General features: G+C 37.0%; 1 protein-coding gene across 4 annotated transcripts in view; it reads left to right on the forward strand.

Moving 5' to 3' along the window:
- NCAM2 (neural cell adhesion molecule 2) overlaps positions 1–20,644 on the forward strand; it is a gene marked incomplete at both ends in the record, with an annotated part of 481,818 nt that overhangs the window by 260,685 nt on the left and 200,489 nt on the right. For 3 of the 4 annotated variants that reach the window (XM_079704995.1, XM_079704996.1, XM_079704997.1), the window contains 2 exons: positions 16,169–16,243; positions 20,050–20,256. The exons of the other annotated variant lie outside the window; for it this stretch is intronic. In XM_079704995.1, the coding sequence (XP_079561121.1) occupies positions 16,169–16,243; positions 20,050–20,256 (282 nt within the window). The remainder of the gene's footprint in view (positions 1–16,168; positions 16,244–20,049; positions 20,257–20,644) is intronic. 4 annotated transcript variants of the gene reach the window in all.

Here is a 20,644-nt window from a genome sequence, read left to right on the forward strand (position 1 = left end):
AGTCTGAAGGGCCGGGTGTGAGGTCTGTGCATGCAGCACCGTATGAGCAAGTGAGACTAGACTAAGCACCAAGGAAAAAAAAAAAACAAGGTTAGACTTTATTACCTAGATCCTATTTTTATTCCCTGGGAATTGTTCATGGGCTTTGCCAGTGGCAAATCTCCCCTCTGTCTTTTATCCTGTTCCTCATTCTTGAGGAGCAAAGATCTGTCTTCTGTAACTGTTCCCTGCTGATTTTAGTCCCGGTCATAACCTCAGGGAGGGCAGCAGAACTTCTCCTTCGAACTGTTTTGTTGTCTGCACACCTCAGCCCTAACTCTTCATCTCCCTGAGCGACCACCACTTGTCTAACCTTCTGGAGACAAAGGACACCAGACGATTTAGGAATTGTGGCCCAAATATTAGCAAGAATAATGGTCACCTGTCAAATTTTTTCCTAAAAATGAAGTTATCTAGGTCCTTTGCCTGCAGGGAAGTGTTCCCTGATGTCGAGGCTCACTGCAGGGCTGAATCTCCCTGGTCACACTTATCTTGTTTTTTGTTTTGTTTTGTTTTGCTTTTGTTTTTTGTGCAGTCTGTGGGCCTCTCACTGTTGTGGCCTCTCCCGTTGCGGAGCACAGGCTCCGGACGCGCAGGCTCAGCGGCTATGGCTCATGGGCCCAGCCGCTCTGCGGCATGTGGGATCTTCCTGGACCGGGGCACGAACCCATGTCCCCTGCATCAGTAGGTGGACTCTCAACCACTGCGCCACCAGGAAAGCCCCACTTCTCTTGTTTTTTGGAAGCAAAGCTTCAGGTCAGAGAGAGGTTCACACGAGCAGTCAAGGGGTTCCATTGTCCCAGGTTGTGTCTCTGGAGTTTGGGGCTTGGAGGCCTCTTCCCTCAAGTGTGATGTGCCCACAGAGTGATCCCTGCAACCTCAGGGCAGAATGGGCGGTGAGGATCACCAGGTGGGGTCTGTTCCATGTAGGAGTGAATTGACCCTGCAGCTGCTGGTTTCCCAGGTGTTTAGGTGTACCCAGTCTTCTGGCTGCAAGGGCTAGAGGGCCAGGTTGGTGGGTGTGGGCAGCACCTGGTTACTGATTCCGTGAGAGTTTCTCCTACCTGGAAGGCACACTTGAGTTGTTCCATTTCAAGGGGGCTCAGGTGTCCCTTCTCTTGAGCTTGGGTAATGGGTCTACCATCCATGAGTTCAAATGAGCTGAACTTTAACTTATCTCTTGGAGCTAACTGCGTGCAGAGCAGAGGAACAAGGAGTAAGTTAACCCACTTTTCTTGAGTCTCCTGGCATAACTTGGCTAAGGTTCATTTTAAAGCCTGATTGGATCTCTCTACTTTCTTTGATGATTGGGGGTCTCCAGGCTGAGTGCAAGGTCTATTTTTTGCCCGGGGAATTTGGCATCCCTTTTGTCACTTGAGACTGGAATGCTAGGTCGTTATCACTTTGTAGGGATCCTGGGAGCACAAATCTGGGGATTTTTTTTTTTTTTTTTTTTTTTTTGCGGTACGCGGGCCTCTCACTGTTGTGACCTCTCCCGTTGTGGAGCACAGGCTCCGGACGTGCAGGTTCAGCAGCCATGGCTCATGTGCCCAGCCGCTCTGTGGTATGTGGGATCCTCCCGGACCGGGGCACAAATCCATGTCCCCTGCATCGGCAGGCGGACTCTTAACCACTGTGCCACCAGGGAAGCCCTGGGGATTATTTCTTTTAGTAATATTTTAGCTACTTTGGCTGCCATTTCACTTCTAGTGGGAAACGCTTCTAACCATGTCCCCCAGCACCAAGAGATACCTAAAACTGCCTGAAGTTCTTGGCATGACAGTGAAATCAACCTGCCAGTCTTCCCCAGGATATGCCTCTCAGATCTGAATGGGCCTTATCTAGGGGCCTCTGGGGTGTGGGGGGATTCTGTGCAGATGGGGCATGTTTCAACTATCTTATTATGCTTTTCATCCCAGGAGTTACTGTGACCTCAACTAACCAATTATATTGGGCTTCCTTCCCATAGTGAGTTCCTTGATGAGCCTCCCTAATGGCTTGACAAGCTGCAGTTTGGGGAAAGAAGTATTACACATGTTCATTAATTAGTCACCCATGGCTTCCTAGATCTCTACTGAAGCCCCATTTCTGGACTTTGTCTAATTCTTCCTTTGTATAGACTAGGGAGTAATTGGTTGGGTTTGGCCTCTTAGTATGAGGGGTAATTGTCAAGTTACTTTGGGCCACCCTTTTGGCAGTTCTGTTCCCTTTGTTGTTTTCCTTTATTACCTCTGCATTCCCTTTTTGATGACCCCTACAGTGAATCACAGACACTTTTTTTTTTTTGGAAGCTGCACTGCTTCTAGGAGTTTTAGTATGTTTATGCCATGTTTCACCTGCTTATTCTCTGCAGTAACCATACCCCTCTCCTTCCAAATACCCCTGGGTGCATGTAGGATGGCATACACATACCAGGAATCTGTGTGAACATTTAAGATTTTCCCTGTCCGGAGCTTTAAGGCCAGGTGAGGGCTATAAGCTCCACCTTTTGGGCGGAAGTTCCTGGGGGTAAGCTTTGTGCCTCTATGAGTGTGGTTTAGGCAATTACTATGTATCCTGCCAGGCTTTTCTCTCTCTCATAAAGCTGCTCCTGTCTGTGAACAATTCCTCCTCAGCATTTTGGAGAGGCTCACTTCCTAAGTTAGGGCAGTTGGGATAGATCATGTCTGTGGTTTCTACACAGTGATGCTCCGGGGTCCCATTTCTGTGGGTAGCAGGGTGGCAAGATTTAGCCTGTGACAGTTTTTTATGGTAACCACTGGGCTTTCTAAAAGCATAACAGGAACTTGAATCAGCCATCTGGGGGAAAGTCATTCTGTTCCCTTAGAGCTTACTTCCTCGTAAGTCAGTAAAGCCTCCTGGTGTGGAGTCCATGCATAATGGTTGCCTGACCAAACGTTAACTTTTCAGCCTCTTTTAGCAGGGTTGTAGTAGCTGCTACTGCCTGTAGACAAGGAAGCCAGCCCTTAGCATTTTGATCTAATTGTTTAGAGAAATAAGCAACCACCCAAGTAAGGGTCCACGTTTTTGAGCTAATACCCCAAGGACAATTACCCTTCTCTCATGAATATAAAGGTCTAAGGATTTAGTTAAATCTGGGAGGGTTAGGAAAGGGGAATGAAGTAATGGCATTTTTAATTCTTGAAAGGTCCTTTCACATTCTGAATTCCATTCAAAATTATCATCTTTCCTTTCAACTTTTCATATAGAGGCTTAGCTAGATAGGGATCCAGATATAGCAAAACCTGGCCATCCCCAGGAAACCCGTAAGCTGTCTGCTAGTTTTAGGAGAGGCAAGGCTGCAAAAGGCTTCCTTCTTTTCCTGTGGTAGGCTTCTGTGACCTGTGAGAATGAAGCCTAGGTGGGTCACCCTAGTTTGTGATATTTGGGCCTTTTTCTTGGCCACCTTATATCCTTTATCAGCTAGGTGGTTCAGAGTGGTTACAGTACTTTCGTCAGAGGTCTCCTTAGTGAAGCTAGCAGTCAGAATGTCATCTACATCCTGGAGGAGGGAAGCCTCCTCCAGGATGTAGATTTTTTAGGTCGTCTTTAGCTAAAGTTTCCACAAAGACAATGGGGGTGTTTTAGAATCCTCGGGGCAGGACTGTCCAGTGGTATTGTTAATGGAATACAGAGGAAGGCATCTTTTCAATTTAATACACATTACCGGGTGCTGGTGGACAGTAGAGTCCCAGCAGGTTATAGGAATTGGTAACTACTGAATGTATATTTTTGGTGGCTTCATTGACTGCCCTGAGGTCTTACCATCCAGTATTCCCCATCAGGTTTCTTTATGGGGAGAACAGGGCTATTACAGGATGATTGGCATAGTCCAGTAAGGGTGGTCAATTAGGCCCTGTATAACAGGGGCAGTGCCCAATAAGGCCTCTCAATGGAGAGTGTACTGTTTTCCGTCGGGCCATGGATGTCCAGGGTTTAGATGGACTATCACAGGACTGGCTCCCATAGCTTGTTCCACCCAACCCTAGGCCCCGACTTTAAGATTTACTCCTGGGAGATCAACCTGCTATGTACTGGGAGGTTTGTCCTCAGCCATTAACATTATTATCTTGTGCTCCCTGTCTAGTGGAACAACAGTCTTCAGTCTGTCTCCCATTAGGTGGATAGTAACTCCCAATTATATAAGATATCTCTTCCTAGCAGGGGTATAGGACATAGGGAACATGTGGGAAGGAATGGGTGAGAATATGTTCATCCAATTGACATCCTAATAGCTCTATGAATGCCTGTTCTTAGGCCTTCCCTGATACCCCCATAATTTTACAACTCTTGTGACTGAGTTTGCCTGATCTGATGTTCAGAACCAGTTAAGTGGCAACAGTGTTGACTAAGAATTTGACGGGCTTTTTTCCTATGTCCAATGTCAGTCTGGGCTCCTTGGGGGTCAATTGGAGTGCCAGTTTAGGAGCCCCGTGGCCCCATCATTCTTCATCTATTTGGACCATCTGCCCTTGAGAATAGTAACCAGAATCTGCCATTTCCATCCCCCTTTGAGGGAGTGAGGGCATTCTTCCTTCCAGTGTCCCTCTTGTTTACATATGGCACACTGATTGGGTCCTAATTTCCTTGGCTTGCTATCCCGGCGAGCCAGGGGTCACTCACTGGAGTTGATAGTCTCCATGGGTGTTTAATTCAGATTCCCGTGTCAGCCAGTTGATATTGGAGGGCAACAGCCACTAGGCAGTCTTGCTTCTTGGCCTTTTTATCCTCTGACTTTTCCTCCTCTACATCTCACTTACTAAACACGTGGTAGGCAACCTCCACCAGGCAGGTGGTAGGGGTACCTGGCTGTATTTTCAGTTTCTGAAGTTTACACCTAATGTTGAGGGCAGTTTGGGAAATGAAATACCACCTCAGGATTGCATTCCCTTCCAATGACTGAGGATTATTAGTATAGAATCGGAGGCATTCCTTGAGGCTCTCTAAGAATGCAGAAGGGTTTTCCATTGGTTGTGATTGACTGCCTTTTTCTTATTCCAACTGACAGGTTTCTTTCCTGCTGCCTGGATTCCCTTTAGGATCATAGTTTTATAATTGGGCAGCCTCTATTTTCCACCCCTTTCTCCATTGTGTCAGTTGTTATCTGAGACTGCTTGATTCTCTGTCTGAAAATAGCATGACCTGCATTGTTTTTGGTCTCTTTGTCTGCTTCCTCTTGGGCTTTTAAAAGGATTATGGCCGTTTCTTCCCCTGTTAGGAGTACATTGAGGAGGCTCTGGATCTCAGCCCAGGTGGGGTCATGGGTCTGAAAGATTCCCCTAATTAGATTCAGGAACTCTTTGGATCTTCCCTCAACCCTTTATTATGACTCTTCTAGTTATACAGATCAGAAGTGGTAAATGGGACAGGTATCTGTGTGAGCCCTTCTCCATCAAGAACCTGCCTCACAAGGAGTATTTTCCTGGCAGGTTGTTGGACACTGGCTGGTAATGAGTCCCATTTCATATACTTACTGGACAGGGTTCTGGGAGACGGGACTGGTATGGAAGGGACTCCTTGGGCCTGTGACCCAACTCGGGCTATATGAAGCAAATGGTTAGGGAGGGAACAGTAGGAGGAGCGTTAGGGAGGAGATCAAGAAGGTCATCAGGGAGCAGGTCAAGGACTGGTGGAAGGCTTAGTCTCCTTTGCTATTACCTCAGTGGAGGAGAGCCCACAGCCATTTTAAAGGCCTGTGCTCTGATATAAGACCATAAAAAAAAAACTAGACATAAGGAATTTCATCCCATTACTTTTGTCTCTGGCATAGCAGGTCCAATTGCAAAATGATGATATAATTTAGAGATCCAACTACTGAGGGGACAGTTGGAGTGATTTGTTGGCATGCAAATCCTACAAAATTTGATCCAAATAGATTTTGGTTTGGGAAATTTGGAGCCAGCATTAAACTGTTAATTGATGCCTCAATGACCAAAAAGGGAGGCATCCAAGTGCCCAAACCTTAGCCATCGTCCTGCTGAAGCTTGAGCATATCTGTAGTCTAGTGGGTGAGTGCAGGCAGAAGGGCCACAGTCAGTCCCATCTGGGTTGTCAAAAATTTGTTACCAGTCCCCTCTCCCAAACCTCCAATGAGTTGATCCCCAATAAGAGTCCTTCTTCTTGATGTTGCTTGTGCAAATAGAAGAGATCAAGTTTGGTTCAGAAGCAAAAGAAAGCTTTATTCTTTGATCAAAGAATGTAGAGGTGTGAGCTCATGTTCTAGAGTACACACTCTTTGCAAAAGGCCATTGGTGGGGATGCTTTATAGGATTCTTGTCAGCAGGGGAGGGGGTGACATTCTTGCCTGTTGGGCACAGCTGTGTTGCTCAGGGCATCCAGATCAGAGTGCTGGGTGCAGCATTTCTGCACAGGGTCAGCCAACTGAAGCGTCAGGTGCAGCAATTTCACACTGGGAATTCTGGTCTGAAGTGCCAGGTGCAAGCCTTATGCACAGAGTACCCTATGAACAGGTGAAATTAGACTAAGCACAAAGGAAAAAAAAAAGGTTAGACTTCATTACACAGATGCTATTTTTATTTCCCAGGAATTGTTGTGGGCTTTGCCGGTGATATATAGTCTGGTGGAGAAACAGATGTGTGAACAAAATTGAGTATATGTTAATTGCTACTGGGAAATAGTACAGAAACTCAAAACAAACAACATTCCTCAGTTTTACATTAATTTTAAATAAAATAGCAATAAGTTGACTTGAACAAGGGAATATAAAGTTTTTATAAATTGCATATATTTATATAATTGCATATGAAGAATTTCTGCTTATTAAAAATTATAAAATACTTGTTAACATACATCACTGTAATATTTTAAGTGCTCTAAGAGAAAATACTGCAGGATTTTAGAAGACATTGAAGTGTGTGGTTTACTGCCTGGAGGAGGGCTCATATAAGTCTTTAATAGAAAGTAATAAGCGTGCCCTTAGAGGAGAAAAAGGAGAAGGGCACTATTGAATAAGAAAAAAACAATTCAAAAAGAAATAGGAAAATAGTGCCTATTTGCAGATTTTCTTGATATTTAACTATTGTGTGTGTTTTGTTTTGATTTGATTTTTCTCCCATACTTGGAATGTGGCAGGAAATAAAGTTGAATATCCAGTCATATCCAGTTTGTTAAATATCTTTCATGTCAAGTGTGAAAGTTTGGATTTTATCCTACTCAACGGGAAATATATTGTACTATGAATGATAAACGTGTTGGATTGTCACAACCCAGTGTTGACCACATTTTAATGTGCACATGGAACTGTTGGGAATCTTATTAAGTTATAGATTATGATTCAGTCAGTATGAAATAAAACCTGAGATCCTATATTAGAAACAAGCTCCTAATTGAGGTCAATGGTTTTGGACTGGCAACTACATTCTACATAGCAATGCTTAGCACCTGGAAGCTACTTAAAATAGAAAATCTTAGGCCCTACATCAGATATATTGAATCAGGATTTTCAGTAATGGGGCCAGAAGCAAATAAAAACAAAACACATGCATACATACACACACACACACACAAACACACACACCCTCATATTTTTCTGAGAAACCCAATACCTGACCTTGTTCAATTTTACAGATCACTCACTATACCAGACTAGCAGTGGTGAGAAATAAAACTAAAGCAATGAGGATGCAAAACAAAAGCAGATTTGAGAGATATTTAAAGGAAGAATGAGTTGAACTTTATGAGTTTTCTATTAATGAGAGGTGAGTGTGAGAGAACTTTAGATATTTCTGTTTTTTTCTGGCTAAATAGATTAAATAGATAACAATAGGATAATTTACAGTGAAGATTAAGCATGAGATAAGACAGCATATCTTGAGTTTTAATATGCTGACTTTGAGAAATATAAAAGGTTTTTTTTTTTAAGTAAAGAGGCATAATAGCTATTAGCAAATATGTTTCTAGACCTCAAAAATTGATGATAGGGAGATAATACATGTACATACACATTCTGTCTATAATTAATATATAGAAGATGGAATGGTGGGCAAATAGAAGCTGACTTTTGTTTGAGGGCTTATAATAGCCCAGATTATACTGGGCATTATTTATTTTTTAATGAAGGGTATAGGAAGTAGTTAAGATCACAGACACTGAGCACAAATGGCTGGATTCAAATCTGACTTCACCATATACATTGGACGAGTGACCTTTAGTAAGTCCTGACACCATCCTTTGCCTCAATTTTCTTATTGTTATAATAGGAATGAAAATATTTACTTAGTAGGACTGTTTAAGGATTAAATGAGATATTTTAGGTACACTACTTAAACCAGTGCTCTTCACATCGAAAATAGTATTACATATGTGCTCAAAGTAGAAGATTGTAGGGCTTCCCTGGTGGTGCTGTGGTTGAGAGTCCGCCTGCCAATGCAGGGGACACAGGTTTGTGCCCCGGTCCGGGAGGATCCCACATACCACAGAGCGGCTGGGCCCGGGAGCCATGGCCGCTGAGCCTGCGCGTCCAGAGCCTGTGCTCCACAACGGGAGAGGCCACCACAGTGAGAGGCCCGCATCCCGCGCAAAAAAAAAAAAAAAAAAAAGTAGAAGAAGGTATACAGAATTCCAAGAAAATAAAATAAGTAAAAGATTACTAAGAAATACAAATATTTAAGGTATATGTGGAAAAAGAGATGTAACCAAAAAGACTGAAATAGAAATACCATAATCAGAAAAGTGAGTCGAGAATAAATATGTAAGGGATCAACGAATGGGACCAGTAAAGAACAAAATAATCAGCAGTATCTCATCCTTTATTAAATCAAATAAAGAAATATGAAAATTGTTATTGAATTTGAAAACTAGAAGTTTGTGGTTGACCTTAGGAACAGCAAGCTTGTTAGTTGAATGGAGAATAAAGAGTAATTTGTGATAGAATAAAAAATGGGGACCTGGAATGTTCTTTTTTTAATTTTTTCTTTCTTCCCCCCCCCTTTTTTTGGGGAAATAATGTAATGAACCAAAGTAGAATATACCATAGTAATTTGAGAGACAAGAAGTGGAAAGATGGTTATTCTCTTTATATTATTTGGCTGTTCTGTTTTCTTTTTCATTTGTTTCATTTATTATTATTATATTTTTTTAGGATGGGAAGCTGTAGTGTCTATAGCTTAACAGGAAGGAGTCAATAGAAAGAGAAGCATTAAGGAGGTAGACCAGTTGCTCTTAAAAGGACCCATATGACCTAGCAACTGAGAGTTTATTTTCCTAACTTCGTACAGGAAGATTGAAGACAATTGAGTTCAAATACAAAAAAAAAGTACAATGATGAAAAGGAATTAAACGAAAATGTTTAACTTTGTCTTGGTAAACTTAGATGAAGCAATTTATTTAAAAAATAGTATTTTTAAAAAAGATATTTATTTATATTTTTGGCTGCATTGGGTCTTCACTGTTGAACGTGGGCTTTCTCTAATTGCGGAGAGCAGGGGCTACTCTTCTTTGCAGTGCGTGGGCTTCTCATTGTGGTGGCTTCTCTTGTGGAGGAGCATGGGCTCTAGGCATGCGGGCTCAGTAGTTATGGCACACGGGCTTAGTTGCTCCGGGGCATTTAGGATCTTCCCGGACCAGGGCTGGAACCCATGTCCTTGCATTGGCAGGCAGATTCTTAACCACTGCACCACCAGGGAAGTCCCTAAAAAATAGTTTTGATCAAATGTTCACAGTCATCAGAGTTCTGAAAATGTTTGATGATGGAGTATTTTCTCTCTTAAATGTTCCAAAAGTTCTGAATTTTATTGAACATTGTAGCAATTTAAAAAAATCAATTAGATCACACATAGACCGTTTTAATATATGGACATGAAAATTTAATAATAAAAAAGTGAGTAATTAATAAATTACATACATAATTTTTTGAAGTGGGTACAGTTTAAAAGTGGGTACAGTTTTCAATGAAAAAATGAGGAAATCATATTAATTTGATATAATCAGTAATTTATAAGAACCTTTTATAAGTAAGACTCTTTGAGAGTTTTTATAATTATTAGATATCTTAATTCTCTTAACTCCCTTGATGTGGAATCCAAAGGAAAAAATTTCTTGCTTAATAAATATTACAAGTCATCCTACAAAAATAAATCAGTGGCTTAAGTTATCTGTGCCTGTCTGTTAGAATTTTAAGTGAATTCAACTCTGCTTTGTGTCAGGCATGTAGTAGACTAATTAAGTTGTCAGTTTTAAAATTTCTGCAGGTGATAAACTGGCCATTTTAAATGCCACTGTTAAATATTGTATGAAATTACAGTGGGCTCTCTAGGTCCCTTGATGGAACTTAGAAATACCAATCACTTCATTCTATTTATAGTCCTGTAAATTAAGAAAGTCCCCTTTGAATATCTGCTATTTAATCTGCATGATTACTTAAATTACAAATATTAATTTAAGCTTTGTTATGATAGCAGGTACCTTTGTTAAAATGTTGTCTATGTTCTATTTTGAGAAGTAATTTTCATTTATGAATCAAATTATGGCTCCATATTTTTTCCTGAATTCCTGAAATTCTTTGTTGGTGACGCTTGTTTCACTGAAGCAGAAAACCTTAACATCTTTGACTTTTTTTCCCTTTTTCAGTAATGTTCTAATTGATCCAGAGATAACTCCTATTTTTACTTCTTTTGTTACATCCATTCCTACCTTTCCATGTACTTTGCCACCAGCCAACTCAGATACTCATCATAACATACCCTAAATTTTCCCCTAAATTCAATTTGTCAGTCATCCTATCTTCTGACTAATCTTTACTAAATGCCAATTTTGTCATGTTGGTTTCTATTTATAAATAATTAATGGACAGGGCTTCCCTGGTGGCGCAGTGGTTGAGAGTCCGCCTGCCAATGCAGTGGATACGGGTTCGTGCCCCAGTCCGGGAAGATCCCACATGTCATGGAGCGGCTGGGCCCGTGACCCATGGCCACTGGGCCTGTGCATCTGGAGACTGTGCTCCGCAACGGGAGAGGCCACAACAGTGAAGAGGCCCATGTACCGCAAAAAAAAAAAAAAAAACAATAATTAATGGACAAAAATTTAAGTCCAGAAATTTTACCATGGCATTTGAGATCCTCCAATGTATTTTCAAAACTATTTCTCCAATTATATTACCAATATTCTACATGAGATCAACTTCATCTATATTGATCTACTAATTATTCCCTGAATATTTCTTGAACTTTTTTGCCTTACCTGGAATGTCTACCCTCTTTCTGTCCTTTTATTACAACATCTATTCCAACTTTTTTTTCTAGTTTTATTGATCATAAAGCATTCTTGATCATAAATATCATAATGGTCATAATTGATAAACATCATCTTGTTTTATCATTCTTCTTTTTATGTAGTGTTGTTGCCTTACCAAATAAATTAGAAATACTTTGACATTAGGAATTGTAACTTATTATTTTTGTATACCATAGTATCTAAAAAGAGTGATTTGAAAAATTCATATATTCAATAAATACTTATTGATTTTGGTAAACAATTTTTAATTTACCCAACTCTACATTTAAGGTTATTATTACATGTATTTCTTTGAGGATAGTTCAAAAAAGACAGATTTATCATACCTCTAACTTTTCAGTCTATGGGTTTAAAATGATTTCTTACTTGAATGAGAATCTCTTGCGAAGATACTGACTATTCAATCCCAATTCTAATACAAAAATATGATTTATTGATTGGTTTTAAGTAATGCCATCATTTAATCAATAATGTTGCTAATATCAAGTGACTCAATCTATATAACATTATATCCTCAATTTTCTTCAAAGTTATTATATCTATTCCAAATACTTAAGAAGAGTAAAATATCAAAATTACATTTTTCAGCATCAGTGAATGCCATTCTATTTTTCGAATTTCACCCAATCCTATATAGAAATTTTGATTAGAAATATTTAATATATTTTTTCTAAATGACGTAAAGGCCCCACATCACATCCACTTTCATTTGTTGTGCCTAAATTGAAACATTAGAAATGAATGAGAGAGTAACTGGATAGATATAAAGATATCAGTCCTGCCCAGCTTTCTCTGAATACAACTTTTGGTGTTAGAAAATTGTTTCATTTTCTTCTGACATTTGGGTCCAAAATGAGTCTATTGGAGGTGGCCACAGGTCAGGAATGATCACAAGAAATGATGTTAAATCACTAGAGCAATGATTAAGGCATGACCTTAAATTTTAGTTCTTCAAGTTTTTCCTAATATGCACATGTCTTAATGTATCTGTAGAGGTCAATTAGAGCAAAGCTAGCCTTTGGGAAATGTATTAAACCAGAGAATTATATTTTCTTTTTATTATATACTTTTAACCCCTGATTTATAGCCATGTGCCCTGACACCAAAATGGCCATAAAAATATGGTCTTGATTAATGGGTGAATTGATAGTTTGTACTGAATTAAAAAAATTGCCAAGTATTTTAATATAAATTAACTAATTAATTTCAAGCTTAATTTCATTTTATTGCAATGAATGTAAGTTATTTATTATATCCATCAGCAAATCTGTGTAAAGTTGTTCAGAACAGTATTTGACTTTTAAAATGCTTACATCTTTCAAGTTTTGTCTTTTCTGTAAACTCCAAAGGTCAAAGGTGGGAATTACTTAAGTAATAACTGGCAGACATTCCTCAAAACCTCTGATATCTTTAAATTCAATTTAAGTCAATGAAGTAATTCCAAAATTTTATATTGTCAGTACTGTCAGTGTTCTGTACCTAGTGTACAATAAGCTCTTGGTAAGTGTTTGTTCACTATTCTGCCATGAATTTATATATTATCAGTTTAGGAGAAACAGAAGTGAGGGTGATAAGCTTTCACTTCTAAAAATACACATTTAGGGCTTCCCTAGTGGCGCAGTGGTTGGGAGCCCGCCTACCGATGGAGGGGACACGGGTTCGTGCCCCGGTCAGGGAAGATCCCACATGCTGCGGAGAGGCTAGGCCCATGAGCCATGGCCTCTGAGCCTGTGCTCCGCAATGGGAGAGGCCACAACAGTGAGAGGCCCGCGTACCGCAAAAAATAAATAAATAAATAAATAAATAATAAAATAGATAAATAAATAAAAATATCCATTTAAATATAGTAGAGAAGTGAATATTATTAATAACAATGTATGTTTCATTTGTTTAGTGAACATGTCTCTGTATCAAAGATATTTACTTGTTGATATTATAGATGAAACTATCCAAGAATGTTTTGTAAATTTATTGATATTTTAGTTTTATTTTGAAGATAGAATATAGCCAGTGATGGGGAGATAAGAGAAAGGGAGATGAAGGGAAAGGAAATATTTTGAGCAAACGCACATTGGTGAGGAAGTGTGAGTCAGTGGGGAAGTGGGGGATGATTAATTGTAGCTGTCTATAGCCACAAAAGCATTAAGGAGTAATTGGAAATAAACTTGGAAAAGTTAGTTTTCTTTTTATGAAAATGTGTATAATATTGATAATTAATTGGACAAAGCAAATGCACTTTGAAGATTTTTGAGTAGGCAGGTAAAATTGAACAGTTTTAGAAATGTATGCTTGCAGCAGCCTGAAAAATGCTCCCATAGGGAGAAACGTTGAAGAGATAAATGTCAGAAAAAGAAATATAGAATTTGATACATCACTATCTCAGATTAAAAGAAATATCTCAGGTTAAAATTAATGATTGCATGTATTAGGGAAACAGTGTTGTAAATAAACAAGAATGCATACAAGTAATATTTCAGAGGTTATATCCAAGACTTTACAATTGATTTGTGATAAACAAAAATGGAATAGTGAACAGTGAGCAAATTTTGGTGGAAGGGGAGGGGTTTAGTTTGCACATGGAGAGTTTGAAATTAAAATATGGTATTCAATTGAATGCTAGTTGAGGATTAGAAATTGCAGGATTAGACTTTGGGAAAGCACAGACTGAAGATCCAAAGAGAAAAGGAAGTTGATGCCATGAAATAAGATGATGTCTTAAAGGAAATAGTAAGAGGAGTGAAAAGAGAATGAGAAACTGAATCACAATTCCTTTTTTTCTTTCAACCATATAACCTCTTTTCTGACTCTTTCCCTTCTATCCATAAGTATGAGTAAACTTTCCCCAATTTATAAAATCCCTGACCACATGCCCAGAATTTTGGATCCCCAAAACCCTGTACATCTTTACAGATTCAAGTTTCTTAAGAGGACAATCCCAAATTCCTTGAGTTTTTCTGCAATTTGCCTCTATTGTCCTCATTACACTTAAACTAAGTTCATCAAGGGGATTCGTTACTTCTCAAAGAAAAATTCCTCTTCTGTCAATTCTCACTAGAATTGACATTGTTTATAGTAGACACTCTCTTGTTTCTTCTGGTTTTCTCCTTATTCTTTCTAAATTATTTGCTCTTCTTTACATGTTTCTCTCTGAAATGTTAGACTTACTAGAACACTTTTTGAGCCCCTATAATGTGCCAAGTACCCTCTGAGTGTTGATGAAATGATCAATAAAAATAGGACCAAGACCGACATGAGAGAAGATAGCCATGCAGCCTATCCTGTTTCTCAGGGAGGTTTCCAGAAAAAGAAGGAATTCATGAATCAAGTATGAGACGTTCAAGGAAATATTTTAAAGAGCTTAAATAGCGTGTTTGACAAGTTTTTCTTGAGAAATATTTTCTTCTGTTCTCAGATTTTTTTATTTCACATTTTATTTCTTTAAACATTGTCAACATAGCTACATTACATTCTTAGTCTAATTCCCTGTTTCGAAATTTCATGGGACTATTTCTCCTCTAGGTTATTTCAACTAATTCTTGCTCACAGTGTCTTATTTCACCATGTTTTTTATAACGTCAGAATGTGAGTTTAGGTTAAAGAGAGGTTCATTTATGAAAATCTCGGGGAGTCTGGACCTATTAGATAGCTCTTCTGAATTTTCTGAAGGGATTTTATGTTTGCTTCTGCCACTTAGCTGTGAGCCCTACATGTGAGAGGGCTTTTTATTTTAATTTTCAGCTTGGGGTTTCCCAAGGAACATGTATCTACAATTTTAAAATCCCAAACCTGGGATATGGCAGAACCATGGTTAACCGTTTTAAGAAGAAACATTTGTCCTTTACACAAGCCAGAAAAGACAACTATCCTTGTCATTCCCTTTTGTCAGTAGGCTAATTTATTCTATACCCTTCTTATACTAAGGGTGAATCTTATCCTTGTCTAGTGTTTGGTGGTATTCTGTAGCATCCCCTCTTCTAACCAAGCTTGGATCCATTCTCTGCAATCTGTGAGCCTTTCAGTTACTATGATCCACAAATTCCCAGTGTAGGCTTGTACTCTAATTTTTAGATTTTTCTTCATTTTTTTCCCCTTGAGGCACCATTACTTTCCTGAAAGGTTAGTTATGTATTTCGGGGGGAAATGGATGGTGGAACAGGGTTTTGAGGAGTGATAACACTATCTTTTCCACCATATTATTAGAAACATAAACCTTTTAATTTATGTTAAAACATAATTTTAATTATCTTCTAAAGTTTTAGGATATTCAGCTGTTTTATTTCAAATTTGACAACAAACTTTTTGAACATCTCCTCTATGTTATTGCCATTGCCCTGGTTACTTCACTTAACTAATTTATCATGTAGAAAAAAAAATGCTTATTCCGCTTTCCTTATGTAGTAGTACTCCCTCTCTTCCCTGTGTTTGTCTCCTTTCATGGAAATATTTTAGTAGGTAGTCAAAAACTATTTGACTTAAATTTTTAATTGTTGTAATAACAGTGTAGGATTTACTTTTTTTAAGCAAGTTTACAAAATTTGAGCAAAAATTTTATGTAGCTATTGTCCAATCTGGTAGTACACAGAATGCCTAGTCTGTGAATATGGAACAGCTGTCTATGAATTTGCTCATTTTCTTAACTAAAATTTTCAACATAGCTTGAATAAGTCCTGTATTTGGTTTGTTTGTAAGGTGCATAATAATATAATGTATATAATTCGTTAAACTGTATTTTACAAAACTTTCATTTCTCTTTACAGGTAATAAAAGCATAAGAGGGTAAATAGTTGCTATTTCAATCATGTGGTATAGACACCATGTATTAAAATCTTAGCATTCATGTTTAAAACCATAATTAATTTTACTCAAATATTTTTTTCAGCTCTTCTTCAAGTGACCATTTCACTTAGCAAAGTAGAGCTTAGTGTGGGAGAATCTAAATTCTTCACATGTACGGGTATGTATTTCTACAAATATTTTCAGATAACTTGTTTTATTCTTTATTAATAATAATATATTGACTAAATTTAAGTAGTTAAATGTCAATTCTCTAGAAATAAAATTGTATATTATCATTGGGCTTATAATGATTGGAAAAGTGTTAATGAACATATTTTACAATTAAACACTATGAATTTTATTTGTTGCTTTCAAGTTACTAATTTTGACTACTAAATAAAGTAGATTATGTATTTTGAAAATAACTTATCAAATATAGTGTATGCGTGATAACTTTTACATCCATTTAAATATTATTTCTATCTAAATAGTAACCTTAGTATGAATGTAAATGTTATAATTGAATCATTTTCATAAATATGCTATGAATAAGTTAGATATGGCACCCTGCATTATAGTTTCACTTCAATGAAAAGTTTAGGACAAAGCATATCATATCCTTCCTTATGAAAAGTGACCTTTAAAAAGTAGATATTTAATCAGCAAAGGTTTTGCAAGATTTTTGTGACTATTAATTAGAAGTATTATATATCATAATGCCTATGGGAAATTATTATGGACCTCATCCAGTTTAATCATGCACATGTAGAATTCTTCTAGAAGATATTAACTACTTAAGCAACAAATTCCTATTCAACATATTGTAAAACTCACAAATGAGCACATTCTACTACTATTTAGATTCATCATATTCATTTTCATGCATACAAGTCTTCATATATAAAGTTTTTCAAATATTCATTTAGTGCCAAAATTTAAAATAATCATATTCATTTTCATGCATATAAGCCATCATATATAAAGTTTTAAAAATATTCATTTAGTGCCAACATTTCTTTTTAGTATATTTTAAAATTGCTTCCATTCCTGATTATACTTAGCAATTCAAAACTGGATTAAATAGGCATTTCTGACATAAAATGCATTATAAAAGTTATCTTCAGAGTGGCATGGCTTATTTAAATTATTATGACAATTAAAAAAATAGAAGCAGTTATAATAATATATCTAAAAATAATGTCAGATAATATGAACAACTAATTGAGGCCATGATTCTTCACATATTTGCCTTCTTAATAAAGGTCTGAATTGATAGGTCTTGTTGACACATGTTTTTATATATTGGCAAATGTAAAAACAGAGAGTAGGGGAGAGACTGGTTCAACATCATTTACTATGCCAGTACAGCTTGGCATAAGAATACAGTTCATTGTTTCTAAACCCTATCCATATTTTATATGCACAAATGCACACGTGCACACACACAGCTCAATTAAATCACAAGATCACAGAATAATGAAATCGTTAAAAATGAATTGAAAAATAAAATAAAATTGTATTATTTTCTTGGATTTGCATTATTTTTGTGATATAAATTATATGATGTATATAATTCATAAGGTCAAATTAAGACATAATTTAAAAGTACGAATTAACATTATTCAGTGGTGCTTTTTGCTCTTAATAATAAGGCAAAACAATTAAACATTTTTTCCTTTTATATAAAGATGTATAATCAAGAGCTGTACTTTTGTCATGGAAGTGGTCTTATTTATGTTAAATACAGTAGTAAAACAAAAATCTAAAAATAAAGGTGTGGGAAACCAATGCAAATCAAAACGCTTGCATGTACTTTTCTATCACTGGTGATAGTTGACTATCACATAGTCACAATGGTGACTATGTTGATATGATTCTAAAGTTTCCTGAACACAGACATCTAAAACTCAATAAAATAAATATGTCTTAAAATTAAACTAGAAGTTAGTCATGTTACTGACCTGGGTTCTTGGACACTTTAATCAATAGAAATTGGTAACGAGGCCAGAGGGGGAATTCAGGCAGGGCTTTGTAAGGACTCTTGATGCAGCACAAGGGAGTGAAAACAAGTAACAAGTTCCCTTGCTCTCTCCCTGAGGTGGAGTGAGCTGATCCCTTAAATGGGATGAGGGTAATGGTGGATCAGTGGGTCCGGCTGACGGGCTGGCTTAGGTATAGTGGTCTGCCCACCCCCTTGGTGGTCTGCCCACCCCCTTGGTGTTGCTGTGTGCAGGAATCATGCTTAGTTCACACGTAGCACCATGCTTTTTCTCCCAGCACCTCAGATGTAGCAGTTGGAATTTGGCCTTTTTGTATCTTGTTCATAATTTGTCCCAGCTGGACATGCTTGCAGTTATTTTTAGTCCCTTATAGTTTCTTTGTATATTGTTGCTCCAGGAAAGGTTTGTTCAGGTGCAAGCTCTGTCTCAAAGTGTCCCAGGTCCCAGGACCCAGCCTAGTTCAGTCATACCCTCACAGAACTAAATAAGAATGTGTCATGTATAGCAAATGAATTTTTATATTACATTTTCAAGAAAATAAGTTTAATACTACTTATTAATTAATCCAATAGCCCAGTCTTTTCAGTAAAATAACATGCAAAGTTTTATTGGAAATTATTTGAGTTGCCAGAAAAAAAGAGAATTATGACTGCTCTATGAAAATACAGAATAAACTCTCCATGAAATTTTATTCCATATCATTAAGAATGAAAATGTCCAAAATATTTCACAGAATATCCTGTACAATTACTGTATAAAGTGAGGTTTTCTATTGCTGAAACTTAAAGTAATGCACATTTAAATTATTCTTTTGTAACTTCTCGATAGAGGAGGGAATTAAAACAAATACCTCCCCCAAATGAGTTATCCTGTAACTACTATGGTTTTATGGTTCTGTTCAGAAAAACTGAAGATAACATAACTAAGATTTATTTAAGATTTAACTAAACTTATTTCATACTTTTTTCTCCATCATGTCTAATTTGATATAAGAAGGAAGACAATTTGTTTCTAAAGCCATATCTTGGGGAAAAAAATGAGAAGGAATAATTCTCTTCAAAAAGGTCCGGAAGATGTTATATAACTTTATGCATTTTCTCCCGATACTTTTGAGTTAATAGTGTATGCTGCTTCCACAAATTATCTCTCAAGTAATTAGGTGAAATACATCCTTTTGGTGACTAAAAGCAAACACAGGAAGCTTCAGCTTTTACGAAGAGGATAATAACCTAGATTCTGAATTGGAAACTTAAATAAATGTTTACCCTGTAATGATTTGGTTGTAATTGCCTAGCACTATAAGTATCATTTCAATGCATTCTAATTATCATATGATTAAATAGTTAACAGTTTTAGATTAAAATGGTGAAACTACTCATTTCAATTGGGAAAAGAGAAGATTATGGCTCCATTTAAAAAATAGTCATTGGCCTTATCTATACAAGTTTAACAACTTGGGAAATTAATTCAAAATTCTGTATTAACAAAAGCCAAATTTTATTTCATAAATGATTTACGTTTTTATGAGCTCTGCTGTAACAGGGAAAAAAGTGCTATTTCCTGACCCTAGCAAAAAGAATTGAGCAGGTGAAATTATGTTAGTAATCGTGTTTCTGTTTAGATTATACCTATTTAGTGGAATTAATGTTGGACTCAGTTGCCAAGGCTCTTTCAGTACTTGTGTAGTAATAATCTATAGATTTCCGTGGTAAAGTTTACACTATCATAGCTTAAATACCATACTGGAAGTTTCCTCTGGGTTTTGTTACTCAACCGAGATTGAAACCTCAATGTTGGATAAATAAGGATGACATGTGTGTTAGCATTTGTGCTTACTTTTGATATTGTAAGATTTTCAGACTTCCAGTCTTCCATTTACATTTTTTTTCTAAATTGTTAAAGTTGTTACATGATAATAAATGCCAGTGTCAAAACAAACACTTGAAACATATTTTCAAAATTTCTTTTCCATGGCTCTTTGCAGTAATTGGTGAACCTGAGAGTATAGACTGGTATAATCCTCAAGGAGAGAAGATAATTTCAACACAGAGGGTATCAGTGCAAAAGGAAGGTATTAGATCACGATTAACCATCTACAACGCAAATATAGAAGATGCAGGGATATATCGTTGTCAAGCAACAGATGCCAAAGGACAGACACAAGAAGCCACAGTTGTTTTGGAAATTTACCGTAAGTCATGTATTTATAAGTTTTATTGATTGAAATTATACGTTCTTATAAAAAAATCAAATTAAAATGTACTTAAGAATAGAAACTAACACTCATTAAGAACTATGTGATGGACAATGTGCTAAGACCTTTACAGATATCAGCTTATTTCTATTTTACCACAGTACATCTCTAAAATAAAATCGATAATAGATTATAGTGGATTATAAATACATAGGTGGAGCCAATTCTGTTGGCTAAATAATATAGATGAAAATGTTTTAGTTTTTTGATGCCATTAAGAATCTGTTGGGTAAATAGAAATCAGTACTTTATTTAGTTCTATAAAATTTACTGGGAGTGCTTTTTATCCCTTTCAAAAAAAAGATCATGACTAGAACAAATAAAA

Source organism: Hyperoodon ampullatus (assembly GCF_949752795.1).
Source record: "Hyperoodon ampullatus genome assembly, chromosome: 5".
Classification (NCBI taxonomy): domain Eukaryota; kingdom Metazoa; phylum Chordata; class Mammalia; order Artiodactyla; family Ziphiidae; genus Hyperoodon; species Hyperoodon ampullatus.